Source organism: Daucus carota, chromosome 5, assembly GCF_001625215.2.
Source record: "Daucus carota subsp. sativus chromosome 5, DH1 v3.0, whole genome shotgun sequence".
NCBI lineage: Eukaryota > Viridiplantae > Streptophyta > Magnoliopsida > Apiales > Apiaceae > Daucus > Daucus carota.
The window spans coordinates 41374956-41401486 of record NC_030385.2 but is presented as its reverse complement, the minus strand read 5'-3'; the positions used below and the strand labels follow the sequence as shown (position 1 = coordinate 41401486).

At 38.8% G+C, this 26531-nt stretch overlaps 6 protein-coding genes and 1 pseudogene across 6 annotated transcripts; 4 read left to right on the top strand and 3 right to left on the bottom strand.

Annotated features, from left to right (window-relative positions):
* The first annotated feature begins 1218 nt into the window (after positions 1-1218).
* LOC108222403 (UDP-glucosyltransferase 102-like) lies at positions 1219-3682 on the top strand (annotated as a pseudogene).
* An 881-nt stretch (positions 3683-4563) lies between these two features.
* Positions 4564-6457, top strand: LOC108220789 (UDP-glycosyltransferase 71A27). The gene is made up of 2 exons (XM_017394650.2): positions 4564-5547; positions 5619-6457. The coding sequence occupies exons 1-2, from the start codon at positions 4684-4686 to the stop codon at positions 6174-6176; spliced, it is 1422 nt and encodes a 473-aa protein (XP_017250139.1). The 5' UTR covers positions 4564-4683; the 3' UTR covers positions 6177-6457.
* Positions 6458-7811: 1354 nt separating this feature from the next.
* Positions 7812-9925, top strand: LOC108221023 (UDP-glucosyltransferase 102-like). Its single transcript, XM_064092839.1, has 2 exons — positions 7812-9122; positions 9230-9925. The coding sequence occupies exons 1-2, from the start codon at positions 8259-8261 to the stop codon at positions 9659-9661; spliced, it is 1296 nt and encodes a 431-aa protein (XP_063948909.1). The 5' UTR covers positions 7812-8258; the 3' UTR covers positions 9662-9925.
* Positions 9926-11247: 1322 nt separating this feature from the next.
* Positions 11248-12685, top strand: LOC108222446 (zinc finger protein ZAT5). Its single transcript, XM_017396365.2, has one exon. It carries the CDS (start codon positions 11384-11386, stop codon positions 12470-12472), a length of 1089 nt encoding a protein of 362 aa, XP_017251854.2. The 5' UTR covers positions 11248-11383; the 3' UTR covers positions 12473-12685.
* A 1370-nt stretch (positions 12686-14055) lies between these two features.
* Positions 14056-15837, bottom strand: LOC108220258 (UDP-glycosyltransferase 101). Its single transcript, XM_017393974.2, has 2 exons — positions 14825-15837; positions 14056-14728 (listed from the first exon to the last, which is right to left on the bottom strand). The coding sequence occupies exons 1-2, from the start codon at positions 15686-15688 to the stop codon at positions 14168-14170; spliced, it is 1425 nt and encodes a 474-aa protein (XP_017249463.1). The 5' UTR covers positions 15689-15837; the 3' UTR covers positions 14056-14167.
* A 2311-nt stretch (positions 15838-18148) lies between these two features.
* On the bottom strand, positions 18149-20534 carry LOC108219605 (uncharacterized). Its single transcript, XM_064094050.1, has 2 exons — positions 19446-20534; positions 18149-19348 (listed from the first exon to the last, which is right to left on the bottom strand). Exons 1-2 carry the CDS (start codon positions 20532-20534, stop codon positions 18149-18151), a joined length of 2289 nt encoding a protein of 762 aa, XP_063950120.1.
* Positions 20535-21963: 1429 nt separating this feature from the next.
* On the bottom strand, positions 21964-26182 carry LOC135152922 (protein MAIN-LIKE 1-like). The gene is made up of 4 exons (XM_064094198.1): positions 26048-26182; positions 23664-24517; positions 23079-23562; positions 21964-22926 (listed from the first exon to the last, which is right to left on the bottom strand). The coding sequence occupies exons 1-4, from the start codon at positions 26057-26059 to the stop codon at positions 22075-22077; spliced, it is 2202 nt and encodes a 733-aa protein (XP_063950268.1). The 5' UTR covers positions 26060-26182; the 3' UTR covers positions 21964-22074.
* Between the last annotated feature and the right edge of the window lie 349 nt (positions 26183-26531).

Genomic DNA, 26531 nt, shown 5'->3' with positions numbered 1-26531 from the left:
TTAGTGTATGTGTTTTGTATCCTATTTTGTCATTTCTTGATCTATTTTGCCTGATTCGGAGGAGATTGGGTATATGTAATCATTTTTATATCACATGATTAGTTACATTTTTGAGTTTTGGATTCGCATTTTCGATTTTTAGTTTTCGCTAGTGTACATGATAAATGTTTGCGTTTTTCCGGTTCTTGCACGGTGACGGTGGAGGTGGTGTAATGGCGCTTAATTAGCGCGTGCTTTGATATTAGATTATTCTGATTGACTTATTTTATTGCATGATTTTAGTTTAGATTTGAAAATTTGGAATTTATTTGATTTTTTTAATAGTAGTTAATGTAGGTCTTAATTTAGTTTTTGCGAATGGCTAGTTGACTCTTTTAATTTATTTGGTTTTAAAATTTGAATTTTCTCTTCATACTTTAATTTGAACTTTTATGTAGTAATTAGAAGATTAATTAAAAGATTCAAATTTTGAATCTTATAAATGAATGCATTTAAATCTATTTGTACCATTTATGGGTTATTTGAATTTTGAATCTTGTAAATGAATGCATTTAAATCTATATACCATTTTGGTGGCCGAGTGTGACGATGGCGACGGTAGTTCCGGGATCAGCATGCGATCCGGTTTCAAAAAGGAAGGCGCTTCACTGTGCCTTAATGAAGGCGTTAATTGTGCCTCTTAATTGAGGGCGTAATTTGTGCTCCATAATTGATGGAGTTAATTGTGCCTTATTTGAGGTGTTAATTGGCCTTAATTGAGGACGTTAATTGTGTCTTAATTAAGGGCGTTAATATTTTATTAATTGTACCTTAATTAAGAGCTTAATTGTCTCAATTATGAGTTATCATAATTGTGGGAATTTTTTGATCAGCTCATGCAATATACACGTGATTTTAATATTAATTAACTATTGGATATATTATCTTTTATTTTTATAATATATATAATGTGTTATATATGTCGACTTATATTATTCTTGTTTTCTATCTTTTATTCTCAGGATTCTTGGAAGAAGACGGGTTTTTCTTTTCGGACATTAAAGTTTTATTGTCTAAATTTCCCCGGTCATCTTGCATGTCCGACGGTTAGATAATAAGCTTTCTTGAATGAAAGAATTATCACGGTGAACTGCTGATTCATATTGTTGAGATTTATTCTCATTTTCAAAAAAAAAAAAAAATTATGTAAATTAGTTGAATTTGAACATCAAATTAGTGTATTTATTGTTCGTTTTCGTAATTTTTTAAATTTTTTTATGAATAAGAATTTTATACTCAAAGACTTTGTTCACAATATAGTTATACCGTTAATAGATCTTAAACTATAGTCCCTTAGTCTATTTTTAGTTGTCGCATTTTTATTTCTATTAATCAAATTGACTAAGTTTTGATCAAAGATTATAAATCACTCGCTCATTATTTTAAAAAACTGAAAAATACATCTCAAGGTAGATTAAAAGTTATTTCTACTGACATATTTTTTTATTTTATCAATTGATAAAATATTAATAAACTTCGGTCAAAGTCTAGTTAATTTGACCGACACAAAATCAAATATGACCCTTTTTATGGGAGAGTATTTCCAAAATGAACAAGTTCTTTAATCTGGGATGAAGAAATATTTATTATTTTTCCCGAGTATTGCGTGCAGATCCAACCTCGGGAAATGGTAAACTTATTACAGCAGCCTGCAAACATGCAAGCTAGAGTCTCTCATCTCTGCATACTACTATAAATATCCTGAAATATTGTCATATGAAGAGTGAAGATTCAGAGAGGAAAGAAAAATGAAGAATGCAGAGCTGATATTTATTCCTGCTCCTGTAAGGGGACACCTGATTTCAATGGTGGAGTTAGCCAAGCTACTCATATCTCGGAATCAATCTCTCTCGGTTACAATTTTTATCATGAAGTTCCCTTACGATACAGGGGTGAATTCCTACATCGAATCACTGGAAACAAATCCTATTCCGCGGCTCGCCATTTTGGAAGTTCCACTTAGCAGCTCTGAGGCCTACAAGTTCGAGTCTTACTACACCATGATCCCCACTTTTATTGACAGCCATGTTACAATTGTGAAAAATGCAGTGATGGCTCAGCCTGATCGCGCAGTGGCTGCATTAGTCCTGGACGTTTTCTGTGTCTCGATGATTGATATGGCTAAGGAATTGAACATTCCTTCGTATGTTTACTTCACTTCAGGCGCGAGTTATCTTGGCGTTCTGTTCCATCTCCAGGGATTGACTGATTATGAAAATGAGGATATTTACGAGTACAAGGATTCGGATGCTGAATTGTCTGTTTGTTGTTTTAATAATCGGGTGCCCGCTAAGGTCTTGCCAGCTATATGTTTGGATGAGAAAGGGTCTCAAGTGATGTTATCGTGTGGACGCAAGTTTAGGGAGACTATAAGGGATTATTGTGAACACGTTTGCGGAGCTGGAAACGTTTGCTGTTCAGTCTCTTGTGGCAGATGATAAGGTTCCTTCGGTGTATGCTGTGGGACCAAACTTGAATCTTACCAGTGCAAGGCAGAATAGCGATGAAGTTGCAGAGATTCTGAAATGGTTGGATGGAAAACCAGTATCGTCAGTAGTGTTTTTGTGCTTTGGAAGCTTTGGTAGTTTTACTGAAGTTCAGGTGCTTTTTTTCATATCCAAAATAGTTCTAACATTCATATAGTGTTCTGACATTCATCCTCACTCAAAAGCCTATTTTTAGGTCGAGAGTGGTCTGATTCCATGTTAAGTCACCAATTGTCCAATTCTCCCCAAATTTCAAGGTTTTAGAAAAGGGGCTTAGCAGGATCATATAATATTCTAACATAAACTTAGTTCATCAAAAAATGATTTAGGAATCCGAAAAAAGAACCAAGTTCTGTATTAAAATAGCAAAGTGCAACATGACTAACTTTATTTATTTTGGAACAGGTGAAGGAGATTGCACTTGCTCTGGAGCACAGCGGCCACCCCTTCTTGTGGTCACTACGTCCACTTGGAATCGAAAGCCACCTAAACAAGTATAAAAACCTGGATGATATTCTCCCTCCTGGATTCCTCGAAAGGACATCAGGAACCGGAAAAATAATCGGCTGGGCTCCCCAGGTTGCAGTACTGTCACACTCTGCAGTAGGAGGCTTCGTCTCCCACTGCGGGTGGAACTCCATACTAGAGAGTGTGTGGTTTGGAGTGCCTGTCGCGACCTGGTCATTGTACGCGGAGCAGCAACTGAATGCTTTTGAAATGGTAAATGAGTTGGAAATGGCAGTGGATATTAGCATAGACTATGAACACCAATTATTCTCCAAAATTGCAGTAGTTATTGATGCGAAGATGATCGAATCAAAGATAAGGGAGGTAATGAAAGATGGGAGTGAAATAAGGAAGAGAGTAAGTGAAATGAAGGGGAAGAGCAGAGCTGCAGTGGCAGAGAATGGATCATCTTACATTAGTTTGGGCCGCCTAATTGAGGACATCATTGCAACATAAGATACTGCCAATATTTCGATTCGTTCTTGAGTTTCATAAGTTTTATACTGCAATTCATGTTTAATTCTTGGAATATATGTTTATTACAGAACAAGATTAAAATACATGTCATATCTGTTTTACTTCCTTGCCTCTGTCATTGGTTGATGCCTTGTATACTATATAGTTCTGTATATTCATCTTCTCTTTTTGTTTTGTGCAATTTGATTGCATTCTTCTCTTTGATAGTTTTAGAGTATGCTTGGCCCCGAGACACCGGATAGTCCTGATCAATTTAGAGCCCTCCATGCACGATCTGAATGCAGAGATTTGGATACAAACACATCACACAGATGCACCATCAATCCATAAATTAATCTGCACGCTGATATGATTTAAATTCCACTGAATTATTCTCTGAATTCAACTCGAATATTATATTTACTTCGAATTTTATTATGCCAACATTTTCAAATTCGATTACCCACAAGAGCAGTATGGGGTTACTGGTCCAGGACTCACCCATTAGACATGCATGCTTGCTTGCATCTTGCATGGGGAAATCCAAGATGTTAACATCTCTGAAAGTTACCCATTATGAATATCTTTTTTTGTGTGCTCAGGATCAAATATGTAGTTGTCAACTTTGTAAATGAACTGTCATGCGTCAAACCAAAAAATAAAAAATAAATAAAATTGGTCCCCTCAACGCTGGTGCTTTTGTGCACTCGTTTGTGAACTTACGGAAGTATGAGACAGCATATTTGATGGTTCAAATTTTACACGAGACGTGTTGCTATTGTGAACTTTGGTTCGTGGAAAGCAAACTTTGAGTCTGGGACTCGATATTTGAATTAGTCTCCTTGTCAATTTCTCAAACAAGAATCATTGCACTATCTTTCACTGCTGCAGTTCACAAATAAAGACCAATTTCATTATTTTCCGTAGGCTACCTTAGACTAAAAAAGCAAGTTCGTGTTAATATGAGCCAGTTTGATTAACACGGTTTCTAGAATTGAATGTTTTACTTCAATTTGAACCACAGAAATTGATATAACGGAAAAGAAAGTGACAGAGGTAGTATTTGTCAAGTCATTATAAAGAGGATTAGTTCCGTGGTTCAAGTTTACTAGCAAAAGGCCTAAAAAGCATCTCAGAGCTCGATTCATCTGTACTAGTATCTTGAAATCTTGTGCAGGGATTCGGGACTAGAGAAATGAAGAATGCGGAGCTGATATTTGTTCCTGCCCCAGCCATGGGACACCTTATATCCATGGTTGAGTTGGCCAAGACACTCATCAGTAGAGATGAATCTCTATCAGTTACCATTTGCATCATCAAGTTCCCTTATGACATGGGTGTAACATCCTACGTCGAATCACTTTCCAACAACCCTACTCCAAGACTCTCCACTCTGGAGATCCCACCAAGCGATTCTGAATCATACAAGTCTCAGTCCCACCACACCGTTTTCTACAATTTTATGAAGAGCCATGTCACGAATGTGAGAGACCAAGTTGTTGCCATGACTCGGGCTGATCAGTCCACTCGGATAGCAGCATTCATTCTAGATATATTTGCTGTTTCAATGATTGATATGGCCAAGGAGCTCAACATTCCATCATATGTTTACTCAACCTCTGGTGCTGATTATCTTGGCATTTTATTACATCTCCAAGCCATGAAGGATTATGAAAACAAGGATATGGGCGAGTACAAGAATCCGGATGCTGAATTATCTGTTCCTTATTTCAGAAACCAGGTTCCTGCTAAGGTCTTGCCAGCTATGTGTCTGGACCAAGGAGGGTCTGAAATAACGCTATTGTGGGGGCGCAAGTTCAGAGAGACTAAAGGGCTTATAGTGAACACATTTGTGGAGCTGGAGGCATATGTTGTTGAATCACTTATGGCGGATGACAGGATCCCTCCAGTTTATTCTGTCGGACCAAATCTGAATCTCAGCAGTAGAGGTCAAGATTCGGATGAAGCTGCAGACATTCTCAAATGGTTGGATGAGAAACCACTCTCATCTGTAGTGTTTTTGTGCTTTGGGACCTTTGGGGGTTTTCCAGAGGATCAGGTGCTTTTCTAATTTTTCTACATTTTTGTCATCTTGCATTGTAGAATGACTAACTTTAATTATTGGAACAGGTGAAGGAAATTGCACTTGCTCTGGAGCATAGCGGACACCCCTTCTTGTGGTCGCTACGTCCAGTAAAAAAAGAAGGCCACCTCAGCAAATATACAAACTTGGATGATATTCTCCCTCCTGGATTCTTGGAAAGAACATCAGGAACTGGAAAAATCATTGGATGGGCTCCACAGCTGGCGGTGCTCTCACACCGTGCAGTGGGAGGCTTCGTCTCCCACTGCGGTTGGAACTCCATACTAGAGAGTGTGTGGTTTGGAGTCCCCATGGCGACATGGCCTTCCTATGCAGAGCAGCAATTGAATGCTTTTGAAATGGTGAGTGAGTTGGGATTGGCAGTGGATATTTGCATGGACTATGCGCATCATGGATTTTCCAAATGTGAGCTAATTGTTGAGGCTGAGATCATTAAGTCAAAGATAAATGAGGTGATGAAAGATGGAAGTGACATTAGAAAGAGAGTTGCTGAGATCAAGGGGAAGAGCCGCGCTGCAGTGGCAGAGAATGGATCGTCTTATGTTAATTTGGGACGGCTAATTGAGGACATCTTAGCAACATAATATCACACATTATCTTTCTTGAGTTTTTAAGTTCTGAAACAGTACTTGTTATGATCTATTCAATCTGATATCTCAGTGGACAAAGGTTGTAGCCAGATTGAGTCCTCAATTCTTTAGCAAATAATAGCATGTACAACATGCTTCAACTTGGATCATGACCGCTTTGAGTTGTCATCCAAAATCGACCTGGACTTACATAATTATCTGTATTAAGAAGTGAGAAGTCACAATGTATGTCAGCAAGCAATTATTTTTTTTATATAAAATGATGTTTTGTGTGATGATCAAGTGTCTACTTGTTATTTGTCACGTCACTGAGACTTTGTTGATACAAGAGTCTTGTGCACTAGGCACAACTTGGTGTAGAAAAAGACATGCATTTAAGATTTTGGTACTGGTGTCTGAACTATAAATCTAGAATGAGATTGAGCAGTGTTGTCTGAACATGCATCAAAGTTTACAAAATATATAATGAAAGCCATGATACATCCAGGGTCCTGTGCCGTCGTTCACATTGTGCATCCCCTAAATGCAGGTACATCGGTGAGCTGCTACATGGGTTTCCAACAAGCCTTAAAAGGGGCTCTGGGAACTCTGAGTAGTTGCTTGAACACTAGACTCGAATTTAGACCTACTTTCTTTCTATATGCAATTTGGTCGCTAAACACCCCTTAATATGGTGCTAAACCAATTTCTTTATAACCTAAAATCTGTAATTTATATTTTTCATCTTCCAGCATAAAACAAATGTGTTATATTCATAATTGGATTTGGATTCTTGATGACAATCAGTGACATGACTTCGTCCCAACACAAGGACTTGTAATAACCTACCAGACTACATGACAAATTTTTTTAAAAAAATCTGTAGCATAATGAGAATAATCAAGTAGTCTCAATACTCCCTGAGAGGTGGATCACTAGGGTACAGAGTCGAGAAAAAGACGCCTCCCACCAAGGGCGTCCCCACTCCCCCTAAAGTCGATCTATCTTTTCACCCCCACTCGGATCCAAGTCAACAAGGGAGGTCCACTGCTCCAGGGCCAACAATTGTAAATTCACAGAAATAGCAGATCATCTTATACTTCCTACCCCATCAGTTTAAGCCATGGTGTTAAATTTGAGTATATCAAATACATGATGGTATTTTGGAGCCAGTGTATATCAGTTTATTTTTGAATTCGAAATTTGGGTCTAGATCCGATTTTCCGAGAAAGACTCAGGATCTGACAAGGATTATCACACTTATTATCAAAGTCAACTCTCAAAAGTTTGATCAGCATATAGTACTTTTACTTATTTTCGGATTCGAAATTCAAGACTTGACCAAATTTTCCAAGAAAGACTCTCAATGTCGAGTAGTGCTAGGTATGCAGAATTGTGTACAATTTTTTTTTACATAATATACAGGTGGGCCCATTCCTCGAATAGATATTAGATGTAAGCGGGGAGTTTGTAACACCTCAACCCCACGTTGAGCTCAAGTGTTTACTTGTCTATGATCAATCTCACTTTGTAAACTTTGCCTAGTGGAAATCACAATGCCACAGCTGATTATGTATGAATAAAACTTTTTGTCCATATCTTAGACAAAGTATCGTCTTATTAGCTTTCACTGATCGACTTAACAATTGTTGAGCCAACCTTGTGTTTTAACTTTCAAGTTTGTGGCTAAGGTTAGTGATGGCGAAGTCATTCTAGAAGGCCTCTGCTAGCTGTCCCTCTTTGTAAGATTCGAAAGAAACATTGTATTAAGATGACATACAGTAAAAAACTACTAAAGGGAATCTCTCAACGTTGTCTCACATGTTTGCTTCCATTTGGAGAAATCTCGATATCCTGGAATCAAGGAAGGAGCAACTACTATGTTGTGTGTGTTAAACAAATGTTTTAAGATGAATAATTACGTCACTTGTGTCATCCATTCGTCGTTTAGCACGTGTCAATATCTGTAACTGAAGAGCTGAAGTTCCTTCGAGCCTGCTGATTAGTTTAATCTGATGATCTAATCATTCAATTTGCAAGACTATAAAATATAGTGAATCTGTTGTCACAAATAGTTTTGTACTGATCTCCTGAAAAATGAAGAATGCAGAGATAATATTTGTGCCTGCCCCGGCAAGAGGACATCTGATATCCATGGTTGAGTTAGCTAAGTTATTCATCAAGAGAAATGAATCTGTATCTGTTACAATATTCATCATCAAGTTCCCTTTTGATACAGGCGTTAATTCATATGTGGAATCGCTTTCACAGCACCCTATTCCACGATTTACCATCCTAGAAATTCCACCGAGTGATTCAGAATCATACAAATCTCATAATCACCACACTTTGCTCACAGCATTTATTGAAGGCCATGTGACAAATGTGAGGGATCAAGTTATGGCGATGAGGCAACCTGATTACCCAACTCGGTTAGCTGGATTCGTTGTAGACATATTTTGTGTTCCGGTAATTGATGTGGCCAGAGAATTAAGCATTCCCTCGTATGTTTACTCACCCTCTGGGGCTGGTTTACTCAGCATTGTGTTACATCTCCAGGACCTGACGGAGTTTCAAAACAAAGATATAAGTGAGTATGAAAACTCGGATGCTCAATTATCTGTTCCTTATTTCAGAAGCCAGGTTCCTGCTAAGGTCTTGCCAGCTATATGTCTGGACAAAGCAGGATCTCAACTGATGTTACTGTGTGCACGCAAGTTAAGAGAGTCTAAAGGGGTTATTGTGAACACATTCGTGGAGCTGGAGACCTACGCTGTGGAGTCACTTATGGCAGATAATAAGATCCCTCCTGTTTATGCTGTCGGACCAAACCTAAATATCAGTGCTGGAGATGAAGATTACGATGAAGCTGCAGATATTCTCAAATGGTTAGATGAAAAGCCTCCCTCATCTGCTGTGTTCTTGTGCTTTGGGAGCTTTGGAAGTTTTCCTCAAGATCAGGTTTATTTCTTATTATATCAGTTACTCCCTCGGTCTCCCTGAATTGTATACTTTACTGAAACCATTAAGTAAGAACGAGCAACATGACTATTTTCAATTACTAACAGGTGAAGGAGATTGCACAGGCTCTGGAGCACAGTGGACACCCCTTCTTGTGGGCGTTGCGTCTAATTTCAATAGAAAGCCGCCTGAAAAGGTACACAAACTTGGATGACATTCTCCCTCCTGGATTCCTGGAAAGAACATCAGGAACTGGAAAAATTATCGGATGGGCCCCACAGGTTGCTGTGCTGTCACACCCTGCAGTAGGAGGGTTTGTCTCCCACTGCGGTTGGAACTCCATACTAGAGAGTGTGTGGTTTGGAGTGCCTGTGGCAACATGGCCATTGTACGCGGAGCAGCAACTGAATGCTTTTGAAATGGTGAATGAGTTAGGAATGGCAGTGGATATTTGCATAGACTATGAAGATCATGTATTATCTAAAGGTGAGGTCAAGATTATCGAGTCTAAGATTGTTGAGTCAAAGAAAGGGAGGTAATGAAGGAAGGAAGTGATATAAGGAAGAAAGTGACTGAGATTAAGGGGAAGAGCAGGACTGCCATGGCAGAAAGTGGTTCGTCTTACATCAATTTGGGGCGGCTAATTCAGGACATCATAGCATCATAAGAAACTAATAACATGTAGTCTCTTGTAGCTGCTATATTTCTTTCCTACATATAAGTGTATCTTTCTTGCAAATTTAATAACCCCAATGTATGTTAAGCAACCAATAATATAATTTCAAGAATGTCGTGTTTAGTGGGATGGTCAATTGTCTATTTGCCAAATGTCATCTCACAAGGTGATTGTACTCCACAATAGTCTTTATTGATGCAATAACCCAAGCATTAGATAAACTTTTTCATAGACATTGCTTCTTGTCATATATATATACATAGATGAATCTTTTGGAAGAAGATGATCAGCCCATGCTGTTGGTGCGTCCAAGCAACTAGCATAGCTTGAAGAAAGGATGTCATTAGAACAGCAGCCCCAAAGAAAAAGAGCAAGGCCCAACAAGCCATTGCATAGATGCATCCAGCCTTATGTTAAGATCTTCAGCTCAAGCTTTTGTACAAAAACTGAAGTTTAGGAGAGAAAATCAGAAATTTAGGAAGTACACTTTGACGAGAGGCAAGTAATGTGAGAATCACTGTTATGGCATAAACACACATGCAAACTAGACTATCACATACCTTACTATGCAGTATAAAACCTTGCATATAATATTATAAAAAATAAAGAGGAAGAGTATTTAAAAATTTTATTGATATAGTTTATAAAGATTTTATTGACGATCTCAAGGTGAATGTAAAAATGTTGTCAATATAATATAAATGTTTTGAAAAACCCACATATGATTTTTTGTTGCCGACGTGGATAAATATTTTATATAATTATTTAATTTGCAAATTATTGATTTCACAATTATAATAATTTCTTATTTAGTAGTGAAGGTAAAAATGATTATAACTTTCTTCATAAATATTATATTAGATATATGAATTAAAATTTTAATTATAAGGTAATAAATATATATTAATGAATGGATATTAATACATAATAGACATGTTAATTATTTTAGAAAGATAAGAATAATTGAAAAATATAAAATATAAATATATAATAGACAAAAAGCTATGTATGATTTTTTCCTATGACAAATTCTCTTTCTAAAAAGTACAAGAACAATAAAAGATGCATGGCTTAAACAAAACAAGAGTGAGGGTCTTGAACATGTGTATGGATATGTTATATGTGTACATCACTGGTGTTCACACACTCCTCCAGATATATAGCTGATCATTATATCCCCACTAGATTCTTTATTAATAGCTGTATTCTATCTTAATCAGTAACTAAGAAAGAGAAGGATTAACAAGGGAGAGAAAGAGAGTGTAATAAGGACTTGTCATTTAATATTAACCTCAAAAACTCCTGAATTAGCATCACCCATTTCCTAATTTTGGAACAACTAATCCATCCACATTTTACTTACTTGAGGTCTAAATTTTTGGTTCCTAAACCTCTAATCTATTTCAATTCTATATAATTATATATTAACACACAAGCTATATATACATACCTACATATTTAACCTCTACTCTCTATTCTTTTTATTGACTTTGTTTTTTTTTCCTCCCCCAACACACTTTTCTTTTCTCTCCTATCTTCCTCTCTTTTTTTCTCTTCATTCTCTCTTCCTCCACTTGTCTCTACAATGTCTTTGCTCATGGTGGAGGAGGAGGAACACAATGCACAGCAACATGAAGCCCGAGAAGGTGATCCTGTCGCGATGAGCACGCCTTCCAATATCTTGAAAGGGAAGCGGACTAAGAGACAGAGGCCACAATCACCCTTACCATTCTCAGTTGCACCTGCAAATTCTTCAAGCAACAATGCAGGAGGGGATTATGTGACTAGCACCACCACGAGCGACGAGGACTCGGCTGGGCCTGGCACCACGGAGGAGGAGGAAGACATGGCCAAATGCTTGTTGCTATTGGCGCAAGGTGGTCCCAAAAATGATTCACATTTCGGGCTAGTTCCTTATAAATTCACTAGCAAAAAGTACTTGGAAACAAGCACAAGTACTAATGGCAAAACAGGCATTTATGTCTACCAATGCAAAACATGCAACCGAACCTTCCCTTCTTTCCAGGCTCTAGGAGGTCATCGGGCTAGTCACCGCAAGCCTAAGAACGTTAACGCGGCCTTGGAGAACAAGCCGAGGCTTATAATTTCAGACGAAGACGAAGATCAGCCACCACCATTCAAGAGAAGTTTCTCCGCTTCCTCTCTGTCTCTTCAACTAACAACTAGGCCTAATGTACCATTCACCAACGCGGATTACAACAAGTACTCCCCCAGGGTACATGAATGCGCGATTTGTGGGACAGAGTTCTCATCCGGACAGGCCTTAGGTGGTCACATGAGGCGCCATCGTGGAGGCGCCCCTGTCAACCGCAGCAATGCCACAGCTACAACTACTAACACCAGCACCAAGACTCTGCCATTGCTACCATTCTGTCCAAATCCAATCTCTGCCATTGATCCCATCGATTATCATCAAGAAACCAAGAAACTCAAGACTAGTAGTCCTGTCAATTTGTCCTTGGATCTCAACCTTCCTGCTGCCACAGAAGATGAAAATAAACATCATAAGCAAAACCTCGAATCACCCTCTTATTCATTTTCTTCACAGCAGCAGAACCCGCAACAACAGCAACAGCAACAACCGCAGCAACAACAGAAACAGACTTCTCTGGTTTTAGCAGCTGCACCAACATTGGTTGATTGTCAACACTAAACATTAACAGGAGTATTTTCCCCCTTCTTTTATACATATCATTTAATCTTAACTTTTTAAAGATCTTATGATTTAACAATTCACTAACATTGTGAATTATGTTCTAGCATACTTACTACAATTATTCTTGAATTCTTCGAAGAATTTATTAATTCTTTATTATATTTCCAGGTAATATTGTAAATGTTTTTAAAGGAATATTTTTTTATAGCATGTTCTTTACACCAAGATAGTAAAAAGTGCTTGAAAGGGCATTCTTTTCTTGTTACTATCAATTGGTTTTCCTGTTTTACAGTAGGGGAAAGAATGTGTAAAACCTACTTTTTGTGTGTGTGACCATACCATCTCAACTAAAAGTCTTTGTAATTTTAAGTTTCATATGTATTTTGTTTCATTTACAAGATAGTGCAGGATGATGAGAATTAAAGTATTGAATATGCCAGTAGTGTCTAACTGCAATCCACATGATCCCACCACCCACTTTTCCTGGTTTATCATTTTTCTCATTGCCATTTTATATCAATATATGCTCTTCATAATAATACTACACACATTTTTCCTCATTTTGCATGTAAATTATTTTGAAGGTTCGAACAATTACAAGTAGACACTTGATCATGCACCAAGCAGGACCTGCCTCTATTTCAGAAAGAATAAAACATGATCCTTTACCTTTTCTGAATATAGATTTAACATGCAAGTTATCAAAACCTTATTCATAGCATAAAGTCCAGATCACTTGATCATCACCCCTCAGAAGGTATTTCATGTGAAGTATGCCTGGACAAAATTAATTAATAATAATGTCCCCTGCTAGCGCTTAATCTGAATTATTGTAATTATTGTCTAGATACTTAGCTTGTAACCACTCAGCAATATCTCACAAGCCCACCATTTTTCCAGCTAATATGTCCTGGATAGGAGGTTATCTACTTCTGGATCAGATAGATACCAGATACTCAAAACTGTGTGTGACCACACATGACATGTAATTAGGCATTAGCGGATGGATTATACTTAAAGTTTGTTAAGAAGGGGTCGGTTGAGCTGGCACCAGATTAACTTACAACTCTCCTAAAATCCGAAGTTGCTGGGAAATTGATTTATTTGCATGTTCTATGTCAAATACAAACAACTAATTCATAAAATGGATAGTTAGCTTGGAAGTTAATAATCAAGGGAACTGGCATGCTGTTCTAAAGGGATCCTTTTCACTTTAAGTTTTGTGCTAGCTGCTAGGTCGCACCAACAGTATGGGCTGATCATCTTCTTCGACAAGATTCAGCTAATTGCTTGTTGAGATTCAGTAGAAGAATTTGGTCATTGATATGTCTGAGATAAAATGTTTTCTGCAATGTCTATGAAAAAGTATATGGATTATTGCATCAAGATTTTGACTTCTTTGTTACAACTCAAAACAAATTTTATAAGTACAGATAAATCTAAAATGATATTATGCCTGGATATATTATTGACTCTACAACCAATGACGGTGGAGGGGGACGTGGTGGTGTTATAGAGAATACCAGCGCCTATATGTTTTGTCATACAAGTAGTCAAGTACATCCCCGATGCAATATTGGTTTGATTCTAGAGTATTGATATGTTATTGACAGGACTGTTTCTGAACTTATAAACTTGGTAAACATACACTTATAAGCAAGAAAGAAATTTGGCAGCTAGACACGACTAATTTTATGATGCTATGATGTCCTCAATTAGCCGCCCCAAATTAATGCATGACGATCCATTCTCTGCCATAGCATTCCTGCTCTTCCCCTTAATCTCAGTCACTTTCTTCCTTATATCACTTCCATCCTCCATTACCTCCCTTATCTTTGACTCAACAATCTTAGAATCGATAATCTTGACCTCACCTTTATAAAATACATGATGTTCATAGTCTATGCAAATATCCACTGCCATTCCCAACTCATTCACCATTTCAAAAGCATTCAGTTGCTGCTCCGCGTACAATGGCCACGTTGCCATGGGCACTCCAAACCACACACTCTCCAGTATAGAGTTCCAACCGCAGTGGGAGACGAAGCCTCCTACTGCAGGGTGTGACAGCACAGCAACTTGTGGGGCCCATCCGATAATCTTTCCAGTTCCTGATGTTCTTTCCAAGAATCCAGGAGGGAGAATTTCATCCAAATCTGTGTACTTTTTAAGGTGGCTTTCTGTTGAAACAGGACGTAGCGACCACAAGAAGGGGTGTCCGCTGTGCTCCAGAGCAAGTGCAATCTCCTTCAACTGTTCCAGTAATTGAAGATTGTCATGTTCTTGGTCCTTGCTTAATGGAGGCAGTTAGTTTAAACATAACAGATAATAATACAATAAGAAATAAACCTGATCTTGAGGAAAACTTCCAAAGCTCCCAAAGCACAAGAACACAACTGATGAGAGAGGCTTTTCATCCAACCATTTCAGAATATCTGCAACTTCATCGCAATCTTCATCTCCAGCACTGATATCTAGGTTTGGTCCCACAGCATAAACAGGAGGGATCTTATTATCTGTCATCAGTGACTCAACAGCATACGTCTCCAGCTCCGCGAATGTATTAATAATTAGCCCTTTAGTCTCTCTGAACTTGCGTGCACACAGTAACATCAGTTGAGATCCTGCCTTGTCCAGACATATAGCTGGCAAGACCTTAGCAGGAACCTGGTTTCTGAAATAAGGAACTGATAATTGAGCATCCGAATTCTCATACTCACTAATATCTTCCTCTTGAAAATCCGTCATGGCTTGGAGATGTAAAACAATGCTTAGAAAACCAGCCCCTGAGGCCGAGTAAACATACGTGGGAACGCTTAATTCTTTAGCCACATCAATCATCGAAACACAAAATATGTCTACTACCAATCCAGCTACTCGAGTAGGGTAATCAGGTTGCCTCATCGCCATAACTTGATCCCTCACATTTGTCACATGGCCTTCAATAAAAGCTGAGAACAATGTGTGGAAATTATGAGATTTGTATAACTCTGAATAGCTTGGCGGAATTTCTAGAATGGTAAATCTCGGCATAGGGTGGTTTGAAAGCGATTTCATATATGAACTAACGCCTGTGTCAAAAGGGAACTTGATGATGAAAATTGTAACAGAAACAGATTCATTTCTCTGGATGAATAACTTAGCTAACTCAACCATGTAGATTAGGTGTCCTCTTCCCGGGGCAGGAACAAATATTATCTCTGCATTCTTCATTTTTCTTACTCTTAATCGGCACCCAAACTTGTTTTTTAAGCTGGAAGTTGCGTCAACTTATAAGTGGAAACACTGCAAGGTTGGCTCAACAGTTGATAGCTCACTTAGTGAGAGCTAATCAAATGATTCATGGTGTGATTCCACTGAGCAAAGTTCACAAAATGAAGGTGACAACTGACAAGTAAACACTTGAGAATCGATGAATATCAATGAAGGTCAACAAGTTAATGATTACTGTGATAAGCTTAGTGCTTGAATTATTAATATGACTAGAATCTAGAAACAGCAATAGGCTCAGGGCCTGTTTGGTTGAGAGAAGCAGAATGCTTCTGGCTACTGCTTCTCTTGACCTGTTTGTGTAAAAAAGTATAAGCATTTTTACCGAGAATGCTAGCTTATCTCTACTTCTCACTTCTACTCCACTTCTGTAGTTTAAACAAGAAGTCATTTTGTTTAAGATAACCCAAACAGCCTTTAGTGCTTTAGTTATGGATGAGATGAAAAGAATTACAACAAAAGCATACAAGACTTTCTCTTGTGACTATGTTTTATAGATTCAACAAATTTTATGTCTGATAGGTCCAATTTACACCGTTGAACATGCTCTACAACAGTTTATTAGACTGGACCTATAGGAAATTACAAATATTACCGTTAAATGCATGAACAAATAAAGATACGAGAGACTCGATCCTCATGTTATGCTTCGTCTGATTTTATATTTAATCAGAAAATCAAGTATTATAAAAAAAGAAAATTATTTCTAAATATGTATTTAGATAAGTTATCTAAATATATAATACAATTTATTTAGAGAAAAAGTCTCATACAACACAAAATATATAGTAATATCCAAAACCGCAGAGTTGTAAATTTTTTCCCAAAAATATCATTTATTAACGTTACATAGCTTAATATCTTCTTTTTTGCAAAAAAAAAAATCACGTCACGTTTAAATCTAAAAATTATAACAAAATGTAACAAAATCTTATGTTTTAAAAGTAAAACTAGGTATAAAAGAGTGTTTAGGGCTTCAAAAGACGGATCATGTAATGCTGAAAAAAAACAAAAAATTTTGGATTATAAAGCGATAGATCGAAATTATCTTGATATTTATATTTGCATTTATATTTGCGATCATTTTCTTCACATCTTTTGACAAGCAAGATCAATATGCACTTATTTATAATTTCATAATCTTTAGTCTAAATTTTAAATTACATAATATTCACATTAAAATATTTCTCCGACTTATATAATACTGAGTGTGTATTTTTTTGATGGAATACAAGTATGTATTTGAGAACATTAGTCTTAAACAAAACATTTCAATATTATGACATAAAATGATATATGAATTCACAATTCACATGTACATTCACATATAATCACAACATCAAACATAAACTAATATCAATCACTATTTTTTAAACTAACTTTAAATTAAATTAAATTATTTAGTTAACCATCTCATCTAAATTCAATATCATTTTTACCTGACAAAAAATCCACAATAATTTATGCGATAATTAAATAAAATTTAGATTTACGTTGCTAGTATAATTACCCTCGAGTATTAAGCAGCAAGTAAAATGAGATTACTCCCAAACCCATCTCTGAAATTGGGGTTTTGGCCCCATATAACCATATTTAGGTTCAAAATGCCCTAAATAACCAAATACCCGGAAGATGGCCCTCAATAACCAGTAGAGACGTTTTTAGAGTAGCGTTTTTGTTAAAACAACAAAAACGCTACATCGTGTAGCGTCTAAGTTACAAAAAAGTTGTTTTTTTTGTTAAAACAACAAACGCTACATCGTATAGCGTCAAGAAACAACCACCAGTGTTTGGTGCAGCACTTGCATTTTGGTGCATTCTTCTTTCTTTCCTTGGTCTTTCGTTCCGTCATATTCCTAATAACTTATCCAATTACAACGTATTAACCGCTAATGCACCTTTCTTTTATCAAATCTCAGGGACATGGTCTAATCATGAGGGTAGTATTTTATCATGGTGTCGGATCCTAAGTTTTTATGGATTCCTTCTTTGTTACCGGGGTCGACTTTAAATCAACAAAAACGCTACGCGGTGTAGCGTCTCAGTTCTAAATATAGATTTTTTGTTAAACAGCGGAAACGCTACACCGTGCAGCGTCTAAGTTCAATAAAAACACTAAAACGCTACACCTAATAGCGTTGTCCTGTTAAATTTTTGAAAACAAGGCAGAAGCTACTGCCTTCTGCCACTAAAAAACCAAAACTCCAACCGCAACTTAAAAACCAAAACTTTACAACACCAATTCAATGTAAATTGCATGGACAATATAAACTAATTCATAACAACATAAAATTTAATTTATATCATAAATCATTCATACAATTCCAATTTTCGCGAAATTCAAACAACCATATCAAATTGTACTTGAACCATAGTACTACAACAATAAAAACAACTAGAGAATCAACTATCTCTCGATGAAGTCCCTCCATGCTTTCCCCGGCTCTGGAAATCCATCTCGTTCTTGTACCTCGTTGATTTTCTTCGGCCCTTCTTCTTCTCCATATCGGGGTCATGCACAACTCTCGGGAAAGCAAGCTCGGTAGGATATCGAAAATCACCCTTGTTTGGAATTGGCTCAAAGATACCATTATAAATCTTCGATTGGTTCTCTAACTTATACCAATCACCAACAAACCCATGGAAGTCCATCCTCACATGTGAACAACATGCAATTACATGGGAGCAAGGGATTCTATAAGCTTGAAATTTTCCACAAGTACAACTAGACTCCATAAGACGAACCGTGTGTGTGTTTCCCCCTTTCAACCCATCCTTCCTTGTAACTACTTGGAATAACCAAGTCCCCCGATCAAATATCTTCACACTATGACCCGTGGAACGTCTTACAGCACGGTTCAAGAGATGGGATGCATATTTGGTGAAAATATTACCTTTCGATACTTGTGTTGCAATCTCAAGGCGACGTTGATCAAAGTACTCAACCGTCTTATGGAATAGTACTCGCACCAATGAAGTAAGCGGGAGCCTCCGAGCATCGACAATTGCATTGTTCCAACTCTCAGCATGGTTGGTAGTCATGATGCCAAAACGATGATGCTCGTAGTCATGTGCCAGTGACCAGTTCCTTACTGGTTTGTCCTCAAACCATGCAAGTGCTCGAGGCTCTAGTGCCAACAACTCACCCCATAGTAGTTCAAATTTCTTAGGCTGGACTTGATATGCCAACTCAACCAATCTATCCTTCAATCCAGCTTTCTTGAATTTGGTGGCAAAGTTTGTGGCAAAATGTCTCACACAGTACCGATGATGATTAAGTGGCTCACACCATCCCTCCTTCTGCATAGCTGCCATGATCCCTAAATGTTTATCAGAAATGATACATATCCCGTGCCTCCGACCAACCACCAAGCTCCTCAACCTATCCATGAACCACTCCCAGCTAGAGTTGTTCTCCGACTCCACTATAGCACACGCCAATGGTAGAATGTGACTAAAACCATCTACAGCTGTTGCACTCAGAAGAACACCCGGATATGGTCCATACAAATGAGTCCCGTCTATCAGTATGACGGGTCTGCAATACTCGAAGCCATCAATGCATGGCTTAAAAGCCCAGAACAATCTCCTAAATGTCACTTCCTGTTCCAAATAAATAACAAACATTACATTAGAAAATGAATAACGGAGTCCAAATACTTAATGAAAATGAATTAAATTACACGGTGATAGAACATACCTCTAGGTGCTCTGCATCATCCTCCTTAAAGCACCACTCCACCTTCGTGCCCACATTGAAGGACTGAAGAGTTTCCATCAAATGTGGCAAGTCCTCATATGATCCTTCCCACGAGCCATGAATATCCTCCAATGCAATCTTCTTTGCATTCCTAATCTTCTTTCGGCCCGGCTCATATCCAAACTTATCTTTAGCAGTGGCTAACAACACCTTCTCCTTAATTGTCGGATCAGCAACAATTTGAGATTTAATCACTCCAGCAATCTCCGAGGCTGTCAAGTTGGGATGATCTCGTGTGATGGTAGTGCTCAAGCAAGTATGTGGTCCTACACTCTCCATGATTTGAAATTTACCATGTGAAGTCCTCTTTCTAGCTTTCAACTTCCAAATACAACCATCATTTCTATACTTGCAAGCAACATACCAACTACTCGGATCTGATCGTATCACTCCAATCTCTAAGTGATTCTGAATGTGGTATTGCTTCACCACATGCATCAAATCCTCTTTCGTGCTAAATAACCTTCCCTCCTTCAACTCCAACGGGACCTCATTATTTTCAACCTCGACATCGTCGAATGAGGTCATCCTCTCTAAATGGGAAGTATCCACAGACATAAAGCTATCACCCACATCCTGATCATGTCTAAAATGACTACCCCCCGAATCACGCCCACTACTCTTCTCCCCCACACTCGAACTACTCCTTACCAAATTTCCATCACAAGACAATTTCTCTACATAAAGTTCAACAAAAAATGGCATCCCTTTTGACACCACAACACCAAACATTAATTCTACATCATCATCATCCTCAATAGGTATAATCCCGAATTTCAAATTATCGGGATTTTTAGACCTATAAAATATCCTCAACCTACTACTACTATCAATCTTCAACTTGGAATGTAACAAAGCACATAAATTGGCATAATTCATAGATAAATCGAGCTTAACATGCTTTGAAACAGGTTTATCATAAATAAAACCTTCTAATTGAGATTCGATAATATTACCGTCATGGTATATCCATCCAACAACCGTATTCCCAGCTTTCGAACCCGAGCCCGAACCCGAACCGGAAGCCATGATTGTATCTAAGAAAGGTTTGAAATATGAATTAGGGCAGATTTTGGGGAATTAGGGCACAACAAAATTTGGGTGTATGGCAGTGTGTTATGTTAGTGTATGGCAGTGTGTGTTTGGCAGTGTGTATAGGTTCTGGGATAAGAACCAAAAAAAAGAAAACGCAAGACGCAATAGCGTCTAGCTAATACATAAATTATATTTTATATGCCATACGCTAGACGCAATAGCGTCTGAGTAATATATTAAAACCAAACGCTACTGGAAGTAGCGTTTTAACCTAATTATTTTTTTAAATGTTTAAAATCAAAACGCTAGACGCATTAGCGTCTAGGTAATATATAAATTATAATTTAAAACAAAACGCTACTAGCTGTAGCGTTTTCTTCTAATTATTTTTTTTTAAAAATGTTTAAAACGCTGATTTTTAATTTCTTTTAATTTAAAAACACATTTGTTTGAATTACAAATGATTTGTAAAATGTATATTGAATTTGTAAAATGTATATTAAATTAAAAATGTATATTAAAAATGATTTGTAAAAATATCAAATCTTTTTTTATGGAAATTTGAATTAAAACCTTGCATTAATTTAAGTTAAATTAAAGTATAAAATTATCATTCCGCCGACCCTACACCCTCAAACCTAAACCTAAACCCTGAATGCTAAAGGTTGTAAATTTATTTATTCCGCCGGCGTCTCGGCTTCAGGGCCTTCGGCCCTTCAGCCTCGCTTAATTAGGGTTTAGGCTCGAGGGAGTAGGGCCTACCGGCCCTACACCCTCAATCCTAAACCCTAACCGTCGGCCAATTTATATACAGTATGAATTAATCTTTCTAAAACCCAAACCTAAACCCTGAATGTTAAAGGTTGTAAATTTACCTATTCCGCCGGCGTCTCGGCTTCAGGGCCTTCGGCCCTTCAGCCTCGCTTAATTAGGGTTTAGGCTCGAGGGAGTAGGGCCTACCGGCCCTACACCCTCAATCCTAAACCCTAACCGTCGGCCAATTTATATACAGTATGAATTAATCTTTCTAAAACCCAAACCTAAACCCTAAATGTTAACGGTTATAAAATTATCATTCCGCCGGCGTCTCGGCTTCAGGGCCTTCGGCCCTTCAGCCTCACTTAATTAGGGTTTAGGCTCGAGGGAGTAGGGCCTACCGGCCCTACACCCTCGATCCTAAACCCTAACCGTCGGCCAATTTATATACAGTATGAATTAATCTTTCTAAAACCCAAACCTAAACCCTCAATGTTAACGGTTATAAAATTATCATTCCGCCGGCGTCTCGGCTTCAGGGCCTTCGGCCCTTCAGCCTCGCTTAATTAGGGTTTAGGCTCGAGGGAGTAGGGCCTACCGGCCCTACACCCTCGATCCTAAACCCTAACCGTCGGCCAATTTAATTATTAAAACTTTAACGCTATACTAAAACAGAAACATACGACATGAAATTAAAATATTTACAAGATCCGTGCTATCATATATCACAAGTTCAGCATCCTATAACTAGAATGTCATCAAAAACCTACAAATATCATCATCCCCTATGTGAACCAGTACCACAGTCAGGAACCTTCTTAGCCCTCTTTGACCGTCGAACATAAAAGACGTCAAAAGGGGGTACACTAGGCTGCGTAGCAGGCTGACTAGGCTGCGTAGCAGGCTGACTAGGCTGCGTAGACGTAGCAGGCTGACTAGGCTGCGTAGACTGTGTAGACTGTGAAGAGCTGCCCAAGTCAAAAGGGGGTACCTCTGGTGTACCATGCCAAGGCCGAATCCTGTGCTGACGCTGCACAACAGGAGGAGGCTGCTCTGTACTGGTATCTCGCATCTGAGAAGTCTGCTGCTCAGGTACTGGCTGTGAAGGCAAACTTAGGCCTAGAGAAAAACTAGGCCACCAGTCACCGGCACCGGTAGTAGTAGCTGCAGCGGCAGCAGCAGCAGGGCGAGTAGAAGCCTCGGCTACAGTAGCAGTAGCTGTGGCAGCAGCAGCAGAAGCATCAGCAACAGTAGCTGTAGCAGCAGTAGCAGAAGACTCTGGGCCTCGATCCTCGCCTGTACCTATATGATCCGCATGATCAGCATCATCATCCGGCTCATCAACTAACCGTCCACTGCCTCGGCCTCCATCGCCACGAGCACGGCCTCCTCTGCCACGAGCACGGCCTCTCTCGGCACCACCACGGCCTCTCCTGCCACCACCACGGCCTCCTCTACCACCTGCATCCTCCCCTCCCCCGTCCTGTCTAGCATCCTGCTCCTCAACTTGACGTGGATCAAACCTGTATGCATTCCGATCTCGGAGATGGTGCAGACTCTGAGTGGCTAGTTGGGACATATCCGGGAGGACGTCTGCTGTCCTGGCTGCTATAGTCTCTAGCACAACTCCCTGAAATACAACGAATACAAATGCAATATCAACTACTAGAACCCATCAAATAAAGCATGACGACTAATACAACTAATACCCCAACTACAGATAACGAAAACACACGACACATATCACAGAAAGTACAGATATAATAGTCAAAAAATACTTACCAGGTGGGTATGCAGTGCACCCAACTGACTAATGAACCTCACAGTCCGAGGCAAGTACCAATCCATGTACTCTGGGACTGTAGCATGACCATCAATCACGTCATCAATCCAAATATGCTCCAGACGATGCTGCCAGTGTGTCATACTGGGCTGATGTACGACTGCATAATCCAAGACCTTCTGGCCCCTCAGCGTCATAACGTGATGCTCGTGGGAGTAGTGTGGCTGATCGGGAATACGCTGTATCATGCCAAACTGTCTAGCAACTCTGTCCGGCTGATGTGGCTCGACTATGTAAACACATATCATGGGGCCGCGAAAGCGCCAGAGATGACGGCCGGCTAAACAATAGTCTGGCAGTGTATCAAGAATCCCAGCATAAGGCTCCCAAATAAACTCATGTGGAGCAAGCGCATCCAATGCCGCCCGAGACGTAGTCACAGTGCTTCCATCACTCTCAACGAATGAATGTCCAACAAGCCACCTATAGACATCATAGGAATACAAAAAAACACATTAGTCAATTTAAAAAGACAATTCACAACTTGAAATGTACAAACCAGTAAAAACACAGCTACTATGTACCTGGCTCCATGTGGTCCTGGAAGCTGATGCTGCCAAAAAGCAACATCCTCTAATGGAACAGTGGTCCGAACAGGGGCAAGAGTGGGCAACCTCTCCCATGCCCATAGCTGCAGTAAGAGAAGGCATCCAGCTACCTCCTTAATACTCGCTTTGCAACCATTGCAAAGCTCCCTGTATAGACGAGCTAGAACAGCTGGACCCCATGCATAGCCTCCGAGCGCCTCCAGGTCACGAACAAAATGAACCCACGAAGAGTGTATAAGTCCACCAGAATGGTCGGTGAACAGTGACCCCCCAAACAACTGTAGCAAGTAACACCTGGCGTGAAGCCTGATCTCCTCAACGCCTGCATCATCACGTAATCTCGCTGGAGTGAGACCCTCTACCCATGTGAGCCGTAGCCTCGAGTTATTGAAAGCCTCGGGTGGAGGAATATGTCCAAATACCTCCCCAACGATCGTCTCCCATCTCTGTCCAGGTGGAGGGCCTACAGGACACATAACGGGCTCTCCGTCAATGGGTAACCCGAGCAAGACACCAACATCCTGCAGTGTAATAGTACACTCTCCCATCGGCAGGTGGAATGAATGTGTCTCTGGTCGCCATCTCTCTACCAGAGCACCAAGCAAACTCCAATCAAGCTGAAGAGTGGATACCCGAGCTACCCCATAAAAACCGGCTGCCTGCAGAATGGGAATCAATCGAACATCAATGTTCAAATCAGACTGGTTGGCATCACGACGCCTAAAATACTGCAAGGGCGCAGCACCAGTTCTCCAGACAGAACGAGACCTATGACTGGCCTGTAGGTGAAGAAGGCTAGGATCACGAGGTCCCTGGTCTCTAATAATAGCCTGTGAACAAAAACAAGGAAATACAAAGTCAGTAGTTAATATTAAAGCAACTAAGCAACTAAACACTTAATATTAAAACAACTAAGCAACTAGTTAATCTTGAAACTAATTAAAACACTTAATATTAAAACAACTAAGCAACTAAGCAACTAAAATATTAAAACACTTAATATTCATATAAAATAACTTGGAATTTTAAACAGTACTTCTCCTGAATAGTTTCTTAGATTTTTTGTACTCAATAAACCTGATTGCTTTTCTAAATGCAACAAAAAACGCTATACTGCATCATACCTTGGCGTGTTTAACTACTAACGCTACCAGTTTGTTTGGCTCCTAAATTTTAGCCTTTTTCTCTTGAAGTATAACTGTGCAATTCATATAACTATCCGAAGAAAAAAGCCCACACCTTTCCGGGAAAAAAATAGCCAAGATTGGACACTATAAAATGACCAGGGTCCCTCACAGCTTTCTTGTGCCTAGCCCTTTTGTTGAACACTAGTTGTAATAATCCAGTTTGATTTCTATCATAATTACAACACAACTATGTATTTTTGTGTTTAATCTTGTTTTTGGTTCAAATCCCAATAATAAATAATAATTCAGATCTGTGCTGTTTGTGCTCACAGATTTGATCCACAATCTTATATACATCTCTACATCAGTGATTAGGTTGGTGAGTTAAATTCCGCTTCCTGTTGCTTTTCCAATCCGTTTTATATTTATTTTAACCGGTCCCATTATTTCCGACTACATGGAATGCAGAACCATGAATTATGACTACAATATTATGAAACAGAGAAGGAAAGTGCCTGATAAGCTGGCCAACTAGTCGAGATAGTTATTTGATTTAAATTTAACTAAAATTAAGTTTCTGGTATAAGCGAAAGGATCTGCGAGAGTAAAACCTGCAGACCTCGACTTGTAAGCGCAAAAACATAGGACTCGACTCAGCGATTAACACCCAGGACTCGAAACAAAGCACAACTCAATGATTCACAACACGCAGCAGAACAAGAACTCAGAAAATGCGGAAACAGGGCCATGAACTCGGGTAATCAGCAGCTATGAATTGTAACAAGAACTCAGAAAACAAAAGGAAATCAACTCGACTCGGCAATGTAAACTCTGCAAACTAACGACTCGGAACCAAACTCAGTAAGAAACATACAACTAAAACCCTATACTCGAGGCAAATCGCAGCAAACATTAACACGCAGCTGAAACCAGAGGACTCGAAAATCAGACTAGCAGTGTGATTAAAAATTGGTGAAACAGAACACAACTCAGTAAAACACAAGCGTTTCATACTCATATCATAAATTATTAGATCACAAGCGTTGGTAATTACATATCATAGCATAAATTATACTGTACAATCATATGAAAACACAGACTCTGCAAGTATTCGCCCAAATTCAGTCCATATATTGACACAGACAATTCATCAAACATATAGCGGCTATATAGGAAACTATGCAATTCGAAACAAAAAACACATAAAAGGTGTCGGAATATAGTTACACATACCTGAAAATCCATGATTAGTTGCTCCAAATCGTTGAATCAACAGAAGTACGTGGATTGTAGCAGTGGGTTCTCTTGCAGCTCCTATGTTGTTTCACCAGATAGTAACAGCAGTGGATGGTCCGTTATGTTTAAAAGTGTGTATATATATAAATAAAAGACGCTACACCGTGTAGCGTTTTACTCTTTATTAAAAAAGAGTAAAACGCTACACGATGTAGCGACTTGATCTTATTTAAAAAACGCTACTGGAACTGCGTCTCTAATGGTTATTAGGGGCCATATTATAAACGGTTTGGCTAGTGTGTGCCCATGGGCACATGCTAAGCGCGGAAATTTTTGTATTTGGGAGATTTTGATTGGTGTGGTTGGTGTATTTGCAGGGGGGTCCATCATTATAATGAGATAGGAGCCAATCAAAATGATCCAAGTACAAAATTTTCCGCGCTTAGCATGTGCCCATGGGCACACCATAGAAAAACCGTAT

Coding starts and splice junctions, on each gene's coding strand:
- LOC108220789 (XM_017394650.2), top strand. CDS start 4,684: ATGAAGAATGCGGAGCTGATATTTGTTCCTGCCCCAGCCATGGGACAC. Junction 5,548..5,618: donor GGGGTTTTCCAGAGGATCAG/GTGCTTTTCTAA, acceptor TTATTGGAACAG/GTGAAGGAAATTGCACTTGC.
- LOC108221023 (XM_064092839.1), top strand. CDS start 8,259: ATGAAGAATGCAGAGATAATATTTGTGCCTGCCCCGGCAAGAGGACAT. Junction 9,123..9,229: donor GAAGTTTTCCTCAAGATCAG/GTTTATTTCTTA, acceptor AATTACTAACAG/GTGAAGGAGATTGCACAGGC.
- LOC108222446 (XM_017396365.2), top strand. CDS start 11,384: ATGTCTTTGCTCATGGTGGAGGAGGAGGAACACAATGCACAGCAACAT.
- LOC108220258 (XM_017393974.2), bottom strand. CDS start 15,688: ATGAAGAATGCAGAGATAATATTTGTTCCTGCCCCGGGAAGAGGACAC. Junction 14,729..14,824: donor GAAGTTTTCCTCAAGATCAG/GTTTATTTCTTA, acceptor TTACTGGAACAG/TTGAAGGAGATTGCACTTGC.
- LOC108219605 (XM_064094050.1), bottom strand. CDS start 20,534: ATGGCTTCCGGTTCGGGTTCGGGCTCGGGTTCGAAAGCTGGGAATACG. Junction 19,349..19,445: donor ATGATGCAGAGCACCTAGAG/GTATGTTCTATC, acceptor TATTTGGAACAG/GAAGTGACATTTAGGAGATT.
- LOC135152922 (XM_064094198.1), bottom strand. Junction 23,563..23,663: donor CCAGGACCACATGGAGCCAG/GTACATAGTAGC, acceptor TGATGTCTATAG/GTGGCTTGTTGGACATTCAT. Junction 22,927..23,078: donor GTGCACTGCATACCCACCTG/GTAAGTATTTTT, acceptor GTTGTATTTCAG/GGAGTTGTGCTAGAGACTAT.